Below are 19,545 nucleotides of genomic sequence, written 5' to 3' on the forward strand. Positions count from 1 at the left end.
CGGATCTAAAGTCATCAAATTATTTATCTGATAACCACAAAAATATAATATGATCTGAAATGCAAAACCATAATCAAAGAAAAATGTATTATTAAACTAGAAATACAAAATATAGTTAAAACAAGAAATAAGATATGTTAATAGTGGGGCTGCAGAGATGGCTTAGCAGTTAAGAGCACTGACTGTTCTTTGCAGAGAACCTGGGTTCCATTCCTAGCTCCCACACAGCACCTGACAACCGTCTGTAACTCTAGTTCCACGGGAATCTAGCGCCTTCTTTTGACCTCCTCAGGCACTGCATGACACAGGTGCACTTACACAAATGCAGGCAATACACTCATACACATAAAATAAAAATAAATAAATAAAAATAAAAGTAGGCTATGCATGGTCTAGTGATGAGACTATATCACGCTCCAATCTAGGAATCAATCCAATTATGTCCACCTGAGGCCCAACTTTTTAGTATTATTATTATGAACAATGTTTTTAAAACATGATAAAAAGTTATATATTATAAATATTCAAAATTTAGTTTTCCTATCATTTGTAATTAATCAGATAACTATATCCATGTTTGCAAAACACACACTAATGCTGAAAACAAAACTGCCCATCAATATCCATAGTCTTTAGCACTTGTCGCATTTCCGAATGACTCATTGAAATCTTCAAGGTGTGAAGAACCACTGGCAAATCACTCACATAAATCTCACCATTTCGAATTTTACTAAAAATTCTGCAGGCTTTAGGAAGCACTGGGTACACATAACAAAACATGTAGCTAATTCAAATGAACAACCATCCTCTCTACCTTTATGACTTTAACAAGATAAAATAATGCCCACTAAAACATGAAAGAGGAGTATATTTTTGTTTAACTAGATGCCCCCTTTCAAATCTAACTTTTGATGTAGGTATGCCCAGAGCAACGTAAAACTGTCTCAAATTCCATGCAAGGATCACGCAGGTTTCCACAACTTTCCCTGAGAATATTCAAGCCTTTCTCCATGCAGGCAGAGCACTGGTATGTGCCTCAGCCAACATTCTTGGCTTCTAGGAGGCAAGACTGTCCATTTATCTTCTTTCCAGCACTAATTTAAGATAGATTTTCCTCCCACAAACAATGTCCATTGTATTGAATTTGGTTTAGTTTAATGAATACAATAAATCAGGCAATGATCCAATAACCAGGTAAGCTAAGGTAGGATTATCACAAGTTCCAGGCCAGCTTGAGAAAGGAAAGAAAAAAGGAAGGAGAGAGAGGGGAAAGAGAGAAGGAGGAAGTAAAAGAAACAATGAAAAGATAGGTCTGAAGAGATGGCTCAGCAGTTAAGAGCATTGACTGCTCTTGCAGAGGACCTGGGTTCGATTCCCAGCACCGACATGGTGGCTACAAACTGTCCTTAACTCCAACTTTGAATTCCAGGGGAATCCAAAGCCCTCTTCTGACCTCCACGGCATTGCATGACACGGGTGCACTCACACACATGCAGGCAATACACTCAAACACATAAAATAAAAATAATAAAAAATATATTTAAAAAAAGAAACACTGAAAAGCTGATAATAGAGACATTAATAACAGGAGGTTTTGTGCTTACTGTAGAACAATTTGGATTCAGCTTTGTGTATAAGGTTAGATGAATTAAATCTGGCAATTATTGTACTAGTTCTAAATATTTTTGGCCACATTTCTTTGAGTTATTGCTATTGTTATAAATTTCAAGAGAGTAGGTTTTATTAAATTTGTAGGACAAAAAATAACAGATTTTATGGAGGATTGATGGTAGAAGACAGGTTTCAGTGAAATGGGAAGTAAATAATAGAATATCAATGAAAATACTCTTAAGATGTTTTTAAAAAATATAGATATAAAACTGGCAAATAATAGCCCCTACAAAAGCAGGGAAAAAAATTAAATAGAGATGAGACAGAAAGGGATTAACCTGATGAAAGAGAACCAAATATATGAAAGGAAGAATGTGAATGGTCTTCATAACTAAGCTTATGGGTAGGAAAAGAAAGGTGTTTAGAAAGATTCTTCCCAATGGCTTTTATTAACTATCTATGAAAACAACAAATCTGCATGATCCAGAAATCTTACTTCTGAGGGGTTTTTTTTAATTGAGATCAGATAAACTGGGCCTGATGATGCACACCTGTAATCCCAGCACTTGGAAGGTAGAAGCAGAACAATCAGAAGTTCAAATACATAGTGACTTTGAGGCCAGTCTAGGCCACATAAGACCACCTCAAAAAACTGATTTGAAATCAGGATCTCAGTAAGATAAGAACATATCTATGTGCATGGCAGCTGTGTTAGCAGTTGTCTAGATGTAGAAAAAACTGAATGTCCATCAAAAGATGAATTAATTTTAATTGTGGTAAATACATTTCATAGAATCTTATTCATTTAGTCATTTAAATCATATGGCTAATGTTAGAATATTTGGTAATATGGAGTGTCCAGAGGATGTTGTGTTGAGTGAAGTTACAGGAAAAACAATTCTACTTATATTAAGTATCCAAAATAGTCAAACTTATGAAGCAAAGAACTTATGAAGCAAGAACTCTGGTTGTCTGGAGGAAAAAGGAGGGAGTCATTAATCAACGGGTATAAAATTTGCTACATATAATAATTTTACTGATCCTCTATATAATATCATGCCTATAGATAACAATACTACATAGTACACTGAAAATTCTGTTAAGGTAGTTTTCACGCTAAATGTTCTTGAACTTTAAAAAAAGAAATAAGAAAATATTTACTTTCACAAACTTCAGATGAGCAAATTGTGTGTGTATACACATGTGCATGAGTGTGTATATATGCACATGCGTGTGGAGGCCAGAGGTCAACTTTCAAGTGCTATTCACCTGGCTCTTTAAGACAGAACTCCCTGGGTCCCCAGGCTTGCCAATTCCACTAAGCTGACTGAACAGCGAACTGCAGGGATCTGCCTGTCTACCAAGGGCTGAGATTACAAGTGCATGCAAGCATGCCCAGGTTTCTTAAAGTGAGTACTAGAGCTCAAACCCAGGTTCTCAGGCTTGTACAGCAAGCACTGTTGACCAACTAAGCTACCTCCCCAGCTCTGACAGAAGCAAATTTTAGCTAAATATTTTTATATTTTAGTAGAGTTTTAAAAACAGGTGATAGGATTGAGAATTTGAGGAAAGCAATGAAGGTTTGGAGCAGACCCCAAAGAAAACACGGACAAAATCTGGCCAAACTTAAAGGGAATACTGTGTCAAGAGAATGGCAAGTCTGATCAAGTCTGCCTACAGAGTGAGACTCTAAAAGAAAGAGAGGGAGGGAGGGAGGGAAAATAAATTCCAGAATCTGGGGGCTAGAGAGATGGCTCAGCAGTTAAGAACACTGGCTGTTCTTGCAGAAGGCCCAGTTTGAACTCCAGCACCACACAGCAGCTAACAACTCCAGTTCCAGAGACTCCAACGGCCTCTTCTGTTCTCGGGCATTGCATGACACGGGTGCACTTACAAACATGCAGGCAATACATGCATACACATAAAATAAAAAATAATAAATAAAATATTTTTTAATTCTGTAATCTCTTATTACCACTTAATTCTTGGAATTGTAAGTATCCATCAGGTATTTGTTCATATAATGTCGTGTAGAGGTTAGAAGGTGCTGACTTCCTCCTGTCAAAGAAATAGCCATGTTAGAAAGCAGCAAAGGAAATATATTTTTTAAAAAACCCATTTAAAAAGATTAGAAAACCTATAGACAGGCTAAAATCATAAGAAATTTTGTTTTGTTTGGTCTTTTTGCTTGTTTCATTTATTTTTGTTTGGTTTTGAGGGGAGGGGGGTTGCTGTTTGTTTGTTTGTTTGTTCTTGAGACCTGGTCTCACTAAGTTGCTCAGGCTTGCATCAGACTCACTATGTAGTCCAGGATGGCCTCAAACTTCTGATGATCCTCCTGCCTCGACTTCCCAAGTGCCGAGATTACAGGCATGTACCAAGTTCAGCAATAAGAACCTTTCTTAAAGAACTTTCAAGTGGTAAGTTTTTATTCTTCATCCCAGAATTCCCATTTTGTTTCTCCAACAATATATCCCCACAAATCAGAATCTACCCTAATCAGTAAATAGTGTCCATGATTCACCATCCTTTGGTTCTGTGGCAATTTTTCCTACTATTAATACAAGTCACAATAATTCTTTAAAGAAAGTTATTATACAACGAACTCAAAAACATCTTTAAACATCCAAATTCAAGATTCTATTTTCACCTATAGATAAAATGTCTGGAAAAAATGATTCATCTGATACTATAAAGTATAAACAACTAAAATTATGTATTAGTGTTGGAAGAAATCTTAAGAGGTCATAATACAAGATTCTTGTAACAGAAGTAGAAAGTGAGGGGCTGGAGAGATGGCTCAGTGGTTAAGACTACTTACTGCTTTTTCAGGTACACTTACATGCAGGCAATACACTCATACACATAAAATAAAAATAATAAATATCTTTTTTAAAAAGAAGCAGAAAGTGAGGCCCATGACGTAACGTGAATTTTACAAGTACATAAATAGGATGTGAAGTCAATTAGGACTTAATTTAAGTCTTCCAGACCCACATACAGTGCTCCAGCTGCTGCCTGATCCTTCCTAAGATCACAGTCTTTTCATTTAGACAAATTATTGGCATTCTGTATGTGGAAGAGATCCAAAACTGCAGAGAAAAACCCAAAGTTTGAGCCCAACATACAAAGAACAGAATACAATGATCTAAGTACCGAGTAGCTGTGGAAGATGTAGAAAGAGGTAACAAAGTCTTGCGACCACCGTACTGACTCGACAGCTTGTGTAAAGTGCTTTCTTTCCGAGTCATCTTCTCTTTTGACGGCTTCCGAGAGGGAGAGGGAGTCTAGAGCCAAAAGCAAACTTGTTAGTGTCTGTGATTACACTGGTAATCTAGCGCCTTGAATAGTAAGCCTCACTTAGCCAGGCTTCTGGCAGAAAGCTGAATTTTGTAATTAGATTACATTTCATATGTACTAAATTTTTTAAATAAACTATAATATTTTCCTCAAAGCCATTTTTCTTATGTTTATAAGTAATTACCTTATAATTAGCATTCTATTCAGTTACAGCAATAAATTCTAAAAGAACAAACCTAAGAACTCGACTTAGCCATCAGACCAGGCTACATACACAGGCTCTAACTATATATGCAAAATAATGTGGAGAACCAATAGTTATGCAAATCATATAAATGATTGTATTTTAAATTATCTTTATGATTGAGTAAATTATCCACCTAACATTGCATATGTAAAAAAAATTCTAAAGAGGCAACCATCTACGTAAACAGAAAAATACCACTTTAGAAAATGGTGATTCTTACTATAGGTATCTTTGGTTTTACATGGAACTTAGAGCCTTGAGTTTTAAAGATTATGCAGGCTATGAAAAGAAAACTCTCAAGTCGCAGGTGATTAATGGAAATCAATAATGAGGTCCCGTGTCAAGGCAAAATATTCAAAAGTTAGTGTTCTCAGAAAGAGCAGGCTAGGAAAAAAAAAACTTACTCCCACTGAAGGAGTATGCAGAATACAGCCTTTCTCTGTCTCAACTCCATGCTAGAGAAAGAAAGAAAGAAAGAAAGAAAGAAAGAAAGAAAGAAAGAAAGAAAGAAAGAAAGAAAGAAAGAAAGAAAGAAAGAAAACCACTCCCCCTGATTAATTATAATCCATCTCTAGGCACATAAAAATATTGAATTCAATTGTACATTAAATACATAAGCAAAAAAACTGGCAAAAATCATCTAAAGTGGTTCCAGATTTGTAACATTTATGATATGCAAAGCAGAGGCAAATACAAATTCTCTCTAAAAAAATATATTTGGGGGGCTGAAGAGGGGTTAAGAACACTGTTCTTGCAGAAGACCCAGGTTCGAATCCTGGCACCCACATGGCCGCTAACAACTGCCCATAACTCCAGTTCCAGGGGATCCAACAGCCCCTTCTGTCCTCCGTGGGCATTGCACAACATGGGTGCACTCACCTACATGCAGGCAATACATGAATACACATAAAATAAAAATAATAAATAAAATATTTTTAAATATATATGTGTGTGTGTGTGTGAGTGTGTGTATGTGTGTGGGAGCAAGGCAAGGCAGTGATGCAAGCCTGTCTCACCAGCACTGGGGAAACAGAGGCATGAGGGTCACCCAAATGTTGAGGCCAGCTGGCCTATACAGAACTTTCTAGGCCAGTCAAGGCTATACAGTGAAACCCTGTCTCAAAAAAAAAAAAAAAAAATCTTGAAGTAGAAAATCATCATAAGATTCTCACAAATGTATATAAACTATATTTGAAAGAATGAATAAATCATATGAAACATTCAAGAACACAAATTTACACAAGGAAGAAAAACATAAAATAGAAAACAAGATTTAGATGCCCCAAAGACTTTCTACACTAACTTGTCAGACACCAATCTTGAAATAACTCTGAAACATGAGCAAAGAACATGATAGACAGGCAGACTTGAAGAACTGATAAAGCTTTTGGAAATAAAGAAATCACTGAAATTAAAATCTCAGTGGTAGGGAAATTTGAAGATTAAACTTAGCAAGAGAATAAATGAACTACAAAGCAGATAGGGAGTAAAATGCCAAAAACGAAACAGAGAAACAAAAACAAGTAAAAAATATGAAACAGTGTTGCTATCGGTATTTCCCCAAAAGTCCATCTATTAAAGAAAAGTGTTCATTCTCAGATTTAGGAAGCACAAATATCAAGACAGAGAAAACATATACCTAAGTATATGATGGAGGATATGATAAAGTGAAATGTTGGTTCCACTTCACACATGATGGAGGATATGATAAAGTGAAATGTTGGTTCCACTTCACACATGATGGAGGATATGATAAAGTGAAATGTTGGTTCCACTTCATGCCCTAGTATCTGGAACCTGTGACTGTGACTTTATTCAGAGAAAAAAAACTTTGCAGATGTAAGCAGAGTAAGGATGTCAAGATGAGATAGTCAATGACAGGGTGCTTATAAGACTAAGGAAGAGGAAGACCATGAGGGCTAGACACAGAGGAGAAGGCCATGAGAAAACCCATGCAAAAATGCAAACCAAGAAACACCTAGGATCATAGCTAAAATATCAGAAACACTAATAGACAATGCAGTAAAAAGTAAACAGAAGAAAATTAAAAAAAACTAGTTTAATGGAGGTAAAGTAAAAACTTCATAATCTTCTAAAAGGATTCATTAAGAATAAGTGGGGGGCGGGGGGACCAGGGGGACCAGGTATGGTGGCAGGTACCTATAGTCCCAGCTACTCAGGAGACTGAGACAGGAAAACCATCTGAACCCTGGAGTTTGGGAACAGCATGGGCAGCACAGTGAGAGCCTATTGAAAACAAAAAACAACAAACTCTGAAAGAGAAACGGGGGGATCTTGGTGTCTTTTCTATTTCTGTGATTAAATGCCCTGAAAAATGAATTTAAGGGATCAAGGGCTTCTTTGGGCTGGCAGTTCCAGGTTACAGTTCATCATGGCAGGAAGCTACTCACAGGCATCATCAGGAACAGACAGTAATGAGCGCATGCCTGCTTGCCCAGCTCCATTTCTTCACTCTTCCACAGCCACGGATCCTGCCTCAGGAATGGTACCACCCACAGTAGATCCTCCCACCTCAGTGTAATCAAGCTAATCTCACACACAAGCCCAGAAGTCCATTTCCTAGGTGATTCTAGATTTTATCAAGTTGCTAATTAGCACTAACAATCATAGGGGAGTGGAAAAGAAGAGGAGGGAGAAATAATATCTAAAATAGTGACATTTCAACCCTTGGGCTGAAACAAACAAGGATATTGGGAATTAAGGACAAAAAGGATAATTTCCAAGTCTTGACTTACCTCAGTTCTTATAGTACACAGCTGTACTTGTAAACTTTCCTTTCTCCTGAATTTTTTTGATGCTGAAAATTCAGAGTATTTTTCTTCTCTACATAAGGATACTGATGTCTCATACCTAGATGGCACAGAAATAAGAATAACTCCCAAGTTGTTTCTCTGGCTTTATCTTCCTTTCAACCTTTAATTGTGGAAATTTTCAAGCATGTACAAAAGCAGACAGAATAGTATAACAATAATCTCTCCAAGTACCCACCACAAAGTTTTAATAATAACCAATGCTACCTATCTACTCCTTTTATCTCTAGTCCCATCTTTTATCATTTTGAAGTCCCAAGTATCATATTATTTCATCTCTAACAGTTTTATTACACATCTCTGTAAGTATATTTTCTTTCAAAAGCATTTAAAACATCAATATGACACCTTAAAAATTAATAGACCCTTCTTAGTATCACCAAATATAAAATCAGTGTTTAAGTTTCCAGTTGTCTCCTAAACACCAAAAACTTCTTTAAGTCAGAAGTAGTGGCACACACCTTTAATCCCAGAACTTGGGAGGTAGACAGGTGGATCTCTGTGAATATAGTTCCATGTAGATCAGTTCCTTGCAAGTATTATTGCTATTGATTCTCTAATTTTCTCCTCTTAGTGAAAATAATGGGAACCTCTTCCAGTAGGATTAAGAGACCTTCTGAAGCAGTTGCTGGTAAAAGTCTTAGTTTTTCTTACCTCTGGAATTCAAGATATTTCAGGTTTATCTGTGTAGTTTCTCTCCTAAACCTGCAATCATTCATTTCTTTAAAAAAAATTTAAGAGTTTTTTATATTTTATTTATTATTTTTATTTTATGTCTATGAGTACATTGCCTGCATGTATATGAGTGCGCCCATGTCATGCAATGCCACAGAGATCAGAAGAGGGCTTCAGATTCCCCTGGAACTGGAGCTAAGGATAGTTAGCAGCTGCCATGTGGGTGCTGGGAATCAAACCTGGGTCCTCTGCAAGAGCAGTCAGTGCTCTTAACTGCTGAGCCATCTCTCCAGCCCCAAGAAAGAAACAGTATTTTAAGGCTAACATCTGGAGCCATGTTTGATCATGCATAGCTGTAATCCCAGCTGTCAGGAGGCAGAAGCAGGAAGACTGCCACAAGTTCAAGACTAGCCTGGTCTATATAGCAAGTTCTAGGCCACCAGGGCTACATAAAACCCTGTCAAAAACAAAAAAAAAAAAAAAAAAAACCAAACACTAAAATCTGGGTGTGGCGGTTTGAATGAAAATGTCCCCCATAGGCTCCAAGTATTTGTACATTTTGTCCCCAGTTGGTAGCACTGTTTCAGGAGGTCTCAGGAGGTGTGGCCAAGCTGGATGAAGCATGGTACTGGGGGCAGGCTTAGAGATTTCTTATGCCTTGCCAGATCTCAGGTCTCCAGTTACTCACTTGCTTCCTGTGCCTGCTTGAAGATGTAGAGCCTAGCTTCCGCTCCTCCTCTGGCCACCTCTGCTGTCATGCCTCCCCACCATGATGAACTCTTGCTTCTTTGGAATGGTAAGCTCACATAAACTCTTCCGTCTATAAATTGCTTTGGTCAGTGTTTCTATCACAGCAACAGAAAAGTAACTAATACTACACTGGGCATTAGAGGACCTTAATGATTATCTCATTGGGGTTATTATTTTCTACTACTATTGGACAGTAAAGAAGTTTCATAACACAAAACACTTACAAGCTATATAATGTGATAAATCCAATTAGCTCAAATCACATTGGAAAAAAAGCAAAGTGATTTTCTTAGAAGTTGCATACTTTACTTCAGATAATGCAAGATAGACCTGAGTTCTAAGGAAAACTCTAAAATTATTTTTATGCTTCTAGAACCCAACAGATATAATGATTAAGGGATGAACCAGATCCCAATTTGTCTTCACATTAGAATCATTTGGAGAGCTTCAAAAACTGCTCTTATCTACCAGTGTTCCATTCCTAAACATTGAAATTTAACTGTTTGGGGTGTAGCCTGACATCGGGGATTTAAAAAAAAAAAAATATTACCAAGTAGACAAATTGGAATTAGTATGGCAGATCTTGTAAGCTTGTTCCTATCAAAGACTCAGAACAACTGGGCTGTAACTCATAGTTTAGAGTAATACCATATTCTGTCTTGTATGCAAAATCTTAAGTTCTTTACAGAAATGGCTACTTTTAGAGCACTCTTCTATGCAAGGGCTGCTTAGGTAATACACAAGACAACAACCAACTAGCCAGTATCTGCCACAGCTCTACACAAATTTAGTCCTACACAAAATTATGAAGAGAGATTTTCATCATATATTCCACTTCCTTTCCTTAGATACCTTGCAATTTTGGTACCATATCCTTATTAAACTCAACACTTCCCCTTAAATTCCTAGCCCAATACCTTGCTCTTAGCCCCCCTAAAGTTGTTCTATGATTATTCTCCTCTATAGACCTCCAGAGTCAAAGGAAGTGGCTTTTAATTATTTTCACTCACAGTCTAAAATATGTTTTCTATTGGGAAACAGAGACAGAGAGAAAATATATGATTTTAAAAATCTATTTTACAAAGTGGTAGTGTTTTTAAAAAAAACACTCTAATGTCTTCAATTCCACTATTATCTATTTCCTTACAAAAGAAAAATTAGTAGTGACATCCGAAAATGATTCCATGACCAATTAATGCATCACAATTCAGCACCTACTACTGCTTTCTCTCCACCATCCCCTCCCCACATACCCTTAGGAAATTGAGTCTTCCTATTTCTGACTTAATCATTTATAGCTTCCACTGATCTTCATGGTTTTGGATCCTCCATCTTTTTAAAGTGTAAGTGGGTTTTTAAATTATGAATTGCCTCCAATATTTTATGGAAAATAGATTATTTTATTTTATTATAAATAAAAAATTTACACTGTGTCCCATTCTTTGGGGCATGTGTCCGCCAAGGTGCTAATCTATTCTGAATAATACTAACAACAGAAAGCACAGGGTGGCACTTCCACTGCCTTCTACTCCTTCCCAGATAACTTCTATTGTTGTATTCCAGAGATAATTGCCTTGATTTTTGTCATCTAACAAATAGAAATAGTGGTAAAAATGTTGGATTAAATAAAATGGAGACACAAGCTTATGGTTGATACTTTGGTTTAAATGCCGCTCCAATTAAAATATAATATACAGGTAATTAAATATATACACAGGCAATTAAATATAATTAAATATAAGTTAAATTTATATACAGGTAATTAAATATAATATACTGGTAATTTCCAACTTCACTAAGCCATAAGACCAGAGCTTAGTTGGAAAAAAAGACAAATCCCAATGTTTTCTCCTACGAGTTCTTCTTTCTAATGAGTATTTTTTCTTTTTCTGTCCTTTATAATAGTAAAAATAAAGACTGTCCTAGATATCTACAGAATGCTATAACTTCTTTTATAGCTAACAAAAGACATCCAAGCAATAAAACAAATAAGAAATAACTACTACAGGGTTCAAATGCTCTAACTTTACAAATCCAAGCCCAAATGGAAGAACTCTTCCATTTTCTTCTTAAATTCTCTTTAAGACAAATTTACATACCTGTGGACAATTGTTTCCATCTACCTGAAACCCTGTGTTAGCTTTTAGACTGCCATGTAGCTGTGAGAGAAGAAAAGGTTTAAGAGTGTAAGAGTTAAAACTATGTTCCTAAAAGAATGACCACAAATATACATGATCTTATATGTGCACAGTACATTGTTAGAACTTAGAAGCTTCATTCTTTTTTGGTTTTCTTAAACTTGCAAAAGAATAATTTAATAATGTAAATTTAGAGTTTTAACTTACTTTTTTTGTATTTTGGGGTTAAACCCTTAATTTCAGGTGGATTTTTCTTCTCTGTTGTTTTAGAAATTTTAATGTAGTTCTTACTTTCAGTATTTCTTGGTGACAAGTTGGTTCCAAAAGAATCAGAGTCATTAACTGATACAGAGACACTTTCTTCTGCCTGAAAATAATCGAGTTACAACCAAGCATGTTCTTTTGTATACATACAAGATATAACATCCTGGATCAAACAGTCCATTCAACCAAAGGGAGTTTGGTTTTAAAAGGGTTATACTCATTAGTACATTACTATCCTAAATGAATATATATACTCAACCACCAAGTCTTAATGCATTCTGCAGCTACAAAATGGTCAGCATTCATGAGTATTTGCAGAAGTTTATCATGCTTTACAAGACAATCATTTTATCACAAAAGTTAATTATTTTTAAATACAAACCTAAGATATGGCCCATGAAAGAAAAAACTTAATAAACTAGACTCGGTTAAAATTAAAACCTTCTGCCCTGTGAAGGACCCCATCAAGAGATTGTAAGGAGCTGCTCAAGTGTTTCTAGTTCAGTGCTTTTAAACCAGAGGGGCTAACCTCAAAACTCCTTATAAATGCATTCTAAAATAAATCAGTATATTTTTTAAAAAAGAGAGATTAAAAGCCAGTTGTGATGACATATGCCTTTAATCCCAGCTCTCAGGAGGCAGAAGTAGGCAGATATCTGTGAGTTCTAGGCCAGCCTGGTCTACATAGTGAGTTCCAGGCCAGTCAAATTTCCATAGTAAGATCCTGTCTCAAAAAGCGGGGTCGGGGGAGGGAGGAAAGGAGGGGGAGAGAGACAGAGACAGAGAGACAGAGGGAGAGATTGAGGGTTAAAAGGATAGGTCAGACACTAGGAGAAAATCTTTGTAAAGAACACATCTGATGAAGGACTTTTATTCTAAAATATACAAAGAACTCATGTGTGCGTGTGTGTGTGTGTGTGTGTGTGTGTGTGTGTGTAATGATGTATGTGCACGTGTGTGCATGCAGGTGCACTCATTTGTGGGTGCACATGTGAAGGCCAGTTTAAAAATGGGTAAAATGGGGCTGGAGAGATGGCTCCGTAGTTAAGAGCACTGACTGCTCCTGCAGAGGACCTGGGTTCGATCCACGTGTTGACTAACAACTGTCTGTAACTCCAGTTCCAGGGGATCCAATGGCCTCTTTTGATCTCTGTGGGCACTGCACGACACAGGTGCACTTACATGCAGATGATACATTCATACGCATAAAATAAAAATAATAAACAAAATATTTTTTTAATGGATAAAATGTCTGAACAAACTTTGCCAAAAGAGATGTACAGATGACAAATAAACTTTCCAAAAAGATGTTCAATATCAGATCTTTAGGTAATTGCATGTTTTTTTATTTTAATAACATTATTATTACTTGACCAAGGTAACCATCACAGATCATGTTATCTTGTATTTATTGTATGTATCTATAGCTTACCTTCATGTGTTAAGAACTTTATTCAAGTCAATAACTAAATTCAAAGGGAGATTGCTGATACTTTTCTCCCCCTAATTCTTAAATTGAGTTATTAGTTCTCGTTCTATTGAGGGGCAATTTTGAATTGAGTCTGCAAAGGTGGAGATGGTGCCAATGGAAAAGGAGAGGAAAAGCAGGGCACACCCCGACGTCACCCCAGTGTGACTCCTTGTCATCTCGTCTTCCCTACACATCTGTCTGTTAAACTGTCCCAGGTTAAATTTTGTCCCTCTCACAAATTCTTGAGATCCACCTAAAGTTCTTTTTTTTTAATTTTTTATTTTCCTCTTAATGTATATAATCTTAATTCATATTTCTTTTCTGTGACCAAAAAACACCCCACCATTATCTTTATCTGCATTATTGAATTTCCTTTTTTAATTTACAAGCAGCATTTAAAAAGAAGAGGGATTATTTTAGTCCTGTCAACTCAACTTTTTTTTTTTTTTTTTTGCTTTAGCTAGTTATGGTAGCATAGAACCCATGCTACTTAGTATATACTGCCTAAAAGAATGTGATTCTTCAGCCATATTTTGAGTTATTATTTTAGATGTAAGGGGAAATTCCCAGTGTCTAGACAAGCACATTCAAGCTAAGTAAATGCATAGTCAAAAGTTAACACCAACCGCAGACGGTGTTAAGAATGCCAGATACTTAAGTTTCTTGACATGCATTATCTCATACGGTTTTTCTCAGGAGGACTGCATTAAGAAAGTACTGATGGTTACCCAGTTGATGGATGGTGAAGTTGAGGTTGAGAGCAGAACAAGTCCAAGGTGCATAGAGGAGATCAGAGGTTCTGCCCAGTTTTATCTGGCCTGAAATCTGCACTCTGACAGAGTGTCAACATCTGTGCAGGACATTAATTTATGAACAGTGAAAAGGATGGCACTAACAGCAGAGAGATTTGATTCCTCCTGAAGAAACATGATGCCTAAGAAATTTCAGTGCTAAAGAGGTGGGGCCTACGTTTCCACCAGGCAATCCCTCTCCCGTGAGTACAGATTCAATCCACCACCAGTACTTTCTGGCAATAACTCTTCCCTTTACAGCTGCATTGTTCATAAACTTCAGTTTCCAGAACTGTAACATGCCAATTCTGACCATGCTTTCTCAGCACTATTTGTATTTTAGATTACTAGAACTACTACAACCAATCACAGGAGAGAAGACAGAGAGTGCTGCGATTGTTTCCAGGCAAAATGTGAAGGGTAACAACCCTAAACACTCCACACAGCCACTTCCCAGATGTTTATCCAACAGGCTGGTGCCTGTTTTCTCTAACTCCTATGCAAACAGGGAAACTCAGAAAAACAGGCCTTTTCCCCTGTGTATTGACTAAGTTCTAGGAAAAAAAACTGTGTTTATGACAAAAAAAAAATACTATAGCATGGCTGCAATAGTTCAACCTATAATATGCTTATCTGTAGCTTCTCTGAATTGTGTCCCTTTTATATGGGACTTTTGACTTGATTGCTTTTCTAATAACACAATTCAGTATTGCTTTGTAGACCAGAGGACTTCAAATACACTCTAAAATGAAGCAAGAGAAAAATTTCAAGGAAAGGTTTTAGCCTTAGAAATCGAAATGGGAATAGAAGACACTCTCTAGAAAGCTCTGATTTATTTAGGACCCTTAATTCAATTTCCTACTTTCCCAGTATTAATTTCCTCATTTATAGGTACTCTTCCACACTCACATCATCAGCTTCCCATGGTAAATGGGGGAGATGATGAAATCTAGGACTTTAAACCTAGATAAATCTAATTGCACTTGAAAAAGATGTTTTAAGAAGCCACATTAAACAAGGAAGACAAGAAAATTGCATGTTAAACAAGATACCACTACACACCTGTTAGAACGGTTAGATTATAACAATAAACACTATAAAATATTAATAAGACACTACAGAACACAGAAATAAGCTCATAATGTGTTCATAAATTGGAAGAATAAGTATTGTTCCACAGAGTTGAAATTCCTATGAAAATTAAAATGTCATTTTTCACAGAAATGGAAACAACATCAGTTTGTTTAGCACCAGAAAGGGCTCTGAATAACCAAAACAATCTGAAACAAAAAGAACAGAGCTACAGGTGTCATGCTATCTGATTTCAAAACAGATGATAATACTATTACAATCAAAACATAGTATCAGTGTGAAAACAGACAAATCAACCAATAGAACAAGTACAGAAATAACTCAAGTGTTTATAGTTAAGTGATTTTAAATCAAAGTGCTACAACTACATGAGGGAAAATAACAGCGTCTCCAAGAAATGGTACTGGGGAAAACTGGATGCCCACAGGCAGAAGAAAGAAATTGGACCCCTACCTCTCACCATATGCAAAAAACAACTCAAAAGGAATAAAAGAAATTCCAGAGTTACTGGAAGAAAACCTAGAGGGAAATTCCAACAACCCAGCCTAGGCAGCTATTGTTATATCACTCCCTAGACAATAAAAGCAAAAAGTGATTCTGCACAGTGAAGAGACAATCAACAGAGTAGGAGAAAATATTTTCAAGCTGTATACCTAATGAGGGTTTAATATTCAAAACACACAAGGAACCCAAACAACGCACTTTAAGAAAACAACAGGTGAAAAATGGGCAAAGAATCCAAGAGATAGTTTTTAAAAGAATACAGAAAAATGGTCAACCACTCTGTAAGAAAACACCCAACATCTCTAATCATTAGGGAAATACAAATTAAAATCAAATCACAATGAGATATTACCTCACACCTCTTAGAATAATGTCTTAGTTTCTTTTCCTGTTGCTTATAATCAAATACCTCAAAAAAGGCAATTTAAGGAAGAAAGGTTTCATTTTAGCTCACAGTTCAAGGTACAGTCCATGATAGGCAAGAAGTGACAGCATCAGGAGGTTGAGGTAGCTGGTCACATTACATCCACAGTCAGAAGAGGAGCGCAAAGAACGCTGCCTAACTGCACAGCTAGATTTCTCCATTTTATTTCTAAATATTTGTTATTTTAGTTTTACGTGTACGAATGTAATGCCTGCACGTAGGTAGGTGCACCCATGTCATGCAACGGAGGTCGGAAGAGGCCATCAGATCCCCTGGAACTGGAGTTATAGATGGTTGTCAGTCACCATGTGGGTGCTGGGAATCAAACCTGGGTCCTCTGAGAGAAGGCTGGAGAGAGCCTTCTGGGAGGGTCTTACCACCACAATTATCACAAACAATATAAGCCCCCTCAGGCATGCACAGAGGTCCAACTCCCAAGTGATTCTAGATTCTGTCAAGTTGACAACACTAACCATGACAGATAGCTATTATCAAAAAGATTAAAGATGGGACTGAAGAGTGACCCAGCAGTTAAGAACACTTGTTGTTCTCCCAGAGGACCTGGGTTGGGTTCCCAGCACCCATATGGCAGCTAACAACCATTGGTAACTCCAGTTCCAGGGAATCTGACTCCCTCTTCTGGCCTCCTCAGGTATTGCATGACACAGTTGTACTTATATACATGCAGGGAATATACTCACATACATTAAAAAATAAAGTAAAATAAATAATAAACAAGAAAATAAAAGATAACCATTATTGACCTGAATGTGGAGAATGTATAGTAATGGTTGTTACATAAATTATATGACCAATTTGGAAAATATTATGGATGTTCCTCAAATCAAACTGCCATATAATCCAGCAATTCAAAAAAAAACTAAAATCAAAATACTGAAGAGAGGTTTCTGAACTTCCATGTTCACTTTATCACTACTCATAAGTTATAGAATCAACTTTAGTATACATCAATGAGTAAATTAATTAAAAAAATGCAAAAACATGGAGGGAACTGAGGGCACTATGCTACATTAAATAAGCCAGCCATAAAGCTTGGTTATATGTAGAAACTTTAAACATTGGTCTCATAGAAACATAGTAGAAAATAGTTTATCAAGAGGCTGATAGGCACTGGAGCGACGGCTCAGCTGTTCACACCCCATACTGCAGAGGACCCAAGTTCAGTTCCCAGCACCCACATAGAGCAGCTCACAACTGCCTATAACTCACAAGCACATACACACACACACACACACACACACACAATTAAAAATAAATCTTTTAAAAAGAGAGATAAATTGGCTGGTGGGTACACCCATACATATATGGGCAGTACTAACTGGACTCAGTGGATTTAAAAAGAGAAAACAGGACATGAAGTTTGGAAAGAGATGTATTGTGGGAGCCCAGGGACAATTGGAGAGAGGGAATGGGAGTGGATATGACCAAGATACAAGGTAAACATGTATGAAATTTTCAAAGAACTTTTTCAAAAAGAATACCAAAAAAGAGGCTGATAGGAAGGAGGAAGGGTGGAGGAAGGGAAGATATTGATCAAAGGGTACAGAGTGTCAGTTAAACTGAAGGAATGTTTAAATGATTTGATGTACTGCACAGTGACTACGGTTTTAATAATGCATTGTATAAAGCTGGCAATAGCCACTGCTCTCGGGCGCCTACCAGAACTAGTTGGTAAGCTGAAAACACTACACACCTTGGTCTCAGGACTAGAGAAATCAAGCTGAATTTGAGCTGGACGCTGCCTCTCTGCTGGCCAGCCCCCACAGTATTCTCCAGAAGCTGCTATGCAGGCTGCTGGGAGAGAATTGTCATCAACCATCTTACTCAGCTGTGGACTCTGTATACAACAACACTGACTGGCCAGGAAACAAAAGTTTACTGACCCAACAGTGGAACCCTATAATGGGGATAATTAACTGCTTTCTGATCAGATTTGATACCTGCTCCACAGGAGGGAATTCACATCTGGAACTGTACACCTAGTCCAAAGCCCAGGGCTAGAGAAGTCAGAGGCCCTAGTAGGGAGGCTATTGCTGCTGTTTCACTAAACAAACATGATGTGTCCGTCAAATTGCCTTCTAAATACTTGTGTTCATGCCCATAGAGTAGTGCTGCTGTCAGCTTTAGTCGGAGAAGTTTCTTTTTGCTCTGGCCAACAGTGACTACACAGACATAACTAATCAAAGTACAGCGAATAAATGATTATTGAATGCTCAACCACAAATGGAACACTGATGTGTTCCCCTCCAAAGGTCAGGAAACACTGCAGAAGGGATAGAAAGAATGTAAGAGCCAAAGGAAGGGGGCAGGACTTCCAGGTATGACATGGCTGTGCGATTCTTGAAGTCCCAGAAGCTGCGATTATCTGCACAAAGATCTCTACGAGATTGGGCCTGTCAACAGATTCTCAAGGAGTGGGATGGGGGCTGATGGAGTCAAACCCCTCTCTTAGGTTGATGGAGGCATGGGGTGGGAGGGATGTAGATCTTCTTCACTGGCAAGGTACATAAGCTCCTAAACAAACTCCCACCCATGCTCCTGAAAACAACCTTAATGAAACTCTGGGGTCACACACAGAAAGAAATGAAAGTAGAAGAGGGACTAGTTGAGAAGAAGGAGATTAACAGAGACAGGGGAAGGGGGATGAGACCATAATGGACAGCATGACTATGAGTGGGACACATTATGTACATGTATGAAATTGTCACAAAATCTATTGCTACATACAAGTAATATGTGCTAATAAAAATATTCATAGTTATATATTTCAAAATAGTTACAAGGAGGCTGGAGAGATGGCTCATCAGTTAAGGGCACTGACTGCTCTTGCAGAGGACCAGGGTTTGGTTCCCAGCACCCACATGGCAACTAACAATTATCTGTAACTCCAGCTCCACGAGGTCCAACATCCTCTTCTGACCTCCACAGGCATTGCACAACAGGGGTGCACTTACTTGTATGCAGGCAAAACACTCTTACACATAAAAATAAACAATTTTTTAAAATAAAATAATTTAAAAAGCTAAAAGAATAAAATTTCAACATGCTTATTCAAAAAATGAGTTGGCAAGCTGATAGAAATGTTAGTTTGAATCATTCAATAACCTGTACACAGATGAAAATATTACATTGCACTACTCATAAATATACATAAGCATTTGTCAGTTTTAGAATAACTGTAAGGCTGGTGAGAGAGCTTAGTGGGTAAAGGTGCTTACTGCCAAGCCTGATGACCTGACTACAATTCCCAGGATCCACAAGGGTAGGAGAACTGACTGTCAAGAGTCGTGCTCTGGCTACCACATGCATGCTGTGGCACATTGCACCCACACACATACACACATGTATCGCACACTCACAAAATAAGTAAATGAAAATTTAATTTTTAAAAATAATTTTATAAATTTAACATTTTGAAAAGAGTGG

At 37.2% G+C, this 19,545-nt stretch overlaps 1 protein-coding gene across 1 annotated transcript in view; it reads right to left on the bottom strand.

Annotated features, from left to right (window-relative positions):
• The window catches only part of Efcab13 (EF-hand calcium binding domain 13), a 103,217-nt gene that overhangs the window by 83,285 nt on the left and 387 nt on the right, over positions 1 to 19,545 (bottom strand). The window contains 6 exon segments of the mRNA XM_029558072.1: positions 606 to 758; positions 3,587 to 3,669; positions 4,768 to 4,898; positions 7,915 to 8,029; positions 8,644 to 8,710; positions 11,760 to 11,919. Coding sequence (XP_029413932.1) covers positions 606 to 758; positions 3,587 to 3,669; positions 4,768 to 4,898; positions 7,915 to 8,029; positions 8,644 to 8,710; positions 11,760 to 11,919 — 709 coding nt within the window.

The sequence above is a fragment of the Nannospalax galili genome, unplaced genomic scaffold, assembly GCF_000622305.1.
Source record: "Nannospalax galili isolate Female #2095 unplaced genomic scaffold, S.galili_v1.0 scaffold1128, whole genome shotgun sequence".
NCBI classification, from domain to species: Eukaryota; Metazoa; Chordata; class Mammalia; order Rodentia; family Spalacidae; genus Nannospalax; species Nannospalax galili.